Here is a 2,038-nt window from a genome sequence, read left to right as displayed (position 1 = left end):
ACCTGTAAAATAGGTGTTTTGTGCAACCCTAACACCAAAAATAAGTGATTTGTACAATTTTCTCTGCCATACGTGTAGGTGCTATCATTTAGGTATTCTTAACATGAATCTTTTAAATTAGATTAATTATTTGACTAGTATTTTTGTTGCTCGTAGCAAGCATCGACTCAGTCAGAAGAAACAATGACCGAAATTGCCCCCGCCCCCTATTCCCCCTCTTCACCCACGCACTCCCTATCCATCCGCTCACAGCTCCCCCACTCCCCACCCATCTCGCCGGCGCGCAGGCGGCGCGCCCCTCCCCGACCAATCAAAGCCCCGATTAGCCACCCACATCGAACACCATGAAGGCGTCTATCAAGTTCCGCGACGACGACCGGCCGCTGATGCGGGCCAAGGTGCCGATCGGCGTGCTCGGGCTGCCGTTCCAGTCCGGCCTCTCCGCTGGCGGCGATCCCCGGGAGCTCCGCTTCGATCTCTCCACCGCTTTCGCCTCCGGGCCAGCTCTCCGCTTATCGTATCGCCCCAACGACCCTGGTCTCCCCTTCGCCATCTCCATCCGCGCCGGTGCCGGAGCCCTCGGCTCCCCTGTCCGGGCCCCCTTCTTCCTCGCCGCCGAGTTCAACCTCCTCTCTGCCAACTCTGGATCTCCTGCCTTCTTCCTCCTCCTCAAGCCCCGCCTTGGCGATTTCTCACTTTCCCACACGCTCCGGTCGTCCACGTCTCCTCCGCCCCGTACGGTCGGGGTGGTCTCCGACGGCGAAGGGCGCGACCGCGAGGACGAGCTGAGCTACAAGGCGTTCTCGTTGAGAGGGAGCGGGTTCGCGGCGGACGTTGCCGCGGCGGGGAGGAGCGGCGGCGTCGGCGCGCTGCTGTCCGGGATGCGGTTGACCACGAGGAGCGTGCTCCCGCTCTGGGGCAGGGCGAGCATGCGGTTCAACTGGGGGATCCGCGCGCCACCGGGGCTGCAGGCAGCGTTCGCCGACGACCGCAAGGACGCGCGCGTGCCCGTCTGCAAGATGCCGCTGCTGGTCATCAACAAGATCTCCATCGAGCAGGCGCCACACGCCGACAAGAAGAAAGACAGCAAAGCAGATGTAGATGTCTCGCTGCCTGCCATCGACGCCACGGACGCGTTGGATAGAGCGGGTCACGCCGCCGACGGCGAGGGGTTCTCACTGATGAGGCGGCAACTGGAGGCGATGAACGCGGAGAGCGGGATGCTCCGCCGCGCCGTGGACGAGCTGCGCACCGAGATCGGGCGCGGCAGGGCCGCGTCCGTGGCAGCGGTAGGGAGGCCGCCGCCACAGCCGCATCACGGGTTCTCGGTGAAGCCGGATCGTCGGGGCGGTGGGAAGGAGCCAGCGGCGGAGAACTCAGCGATGCCAGCGCCGGACGAGGTGGGGGAGGAGTTGAAGAGGGCACTGGAGGCGCGCCGGAGATGAAAGCTGCCAGAGCTACGCAGCAGATCTCACTCTTGGTTGCTGCAGTACTGATTTTTCGATTTTGGACTGATAAGAACAGAGCAATTCAATACAGTAGCATTGGCGACCTAGAAATCTGGAGCTATGTACAGTAGTAGTCTGCCTTCTTCTATATACCACTATAGTGTATGAGTGTACGGAAATCCCTTTTGGAGCTCGGGTTCTGGTGACTGGTGAGGCCTCCAAATTCACAATGCGTACCTGCGTGCATGTGTATCTTTTATTCTGCGTACAGATTTAATATCATGTACAGATCATAAATCATTTAAAATGGTAACATAGATGCCTTTATTTATTACTTTGTAGACTCATTTTGCATTAGGAAGTGTTATGTGAGGGTAACATATTATGTTACTCAATTTGCCTCTCTTCTCATTAACTACTTGTCACCTCACCATTTTTGCTTATGTGACATATGTTAATACCTATGTTTTTTTTTGTGGGGAAAAGGAAATTTTTCATTACTCAAGGAGGCTTCTCAGCCGCACAAAGGTTTACAACAAAGTCCATCCCAGAGTACAACCACACTGCGGTGCGTGGGGTGCTTCGGCCAT

The 2,038-nt window shown here is 57.1% G+C and overlaps 1 protein-coding gene across 1 annotated transcript; it reads left to right on the top strand.

Annotated features, from left to right (window-relative positions):
* The first annotated feature begins 202 nt into the window (after positions 1-202).
* Positions 203-1,779, top strand: LOC125521333 (uncharacterized). Its single transcript, XM_048686391.2, has one exon. The coding sequence runs from the start codon at positions 345-347 to the stop codon at positions 1,443-1,445; it is 1,101 nt and encodes a 366-aa protein (XP_048542348.1). The 5' UTR covers positions 203-344; the 3' UTR covers positions 1,446-1,779.
* The last annotated feature ends 259 nt before the right edge of the window (positions 1,780-2,038 follow it).

Source organism: Triticum urartu, chromosome 7A (assembly GCF_056163025.1).
Source record: "Triticum urartu cultivar PI428250 chromosome 7A, HENAU_Tu73, whole genome shotgun sequence".
Taxonomy (NCBI): Eukaryota; Viridiplantae; Streptophyta; class Magnoliopsida; order Poales; family Poaceae; genus Triticum; species Triticum urartu.
This window is presented reverse-complemented; position numbering and strand designations above follow the sequence as displayed.

Coding starts and splice junctions, on each gene's coding strand:
- LOC125521333 (XM_048686391.2), top strand. CDS start 345: ATGAAGGCGTCTATCAAGTTCCGCGACGACGACCGGCCGCTGATGCGG.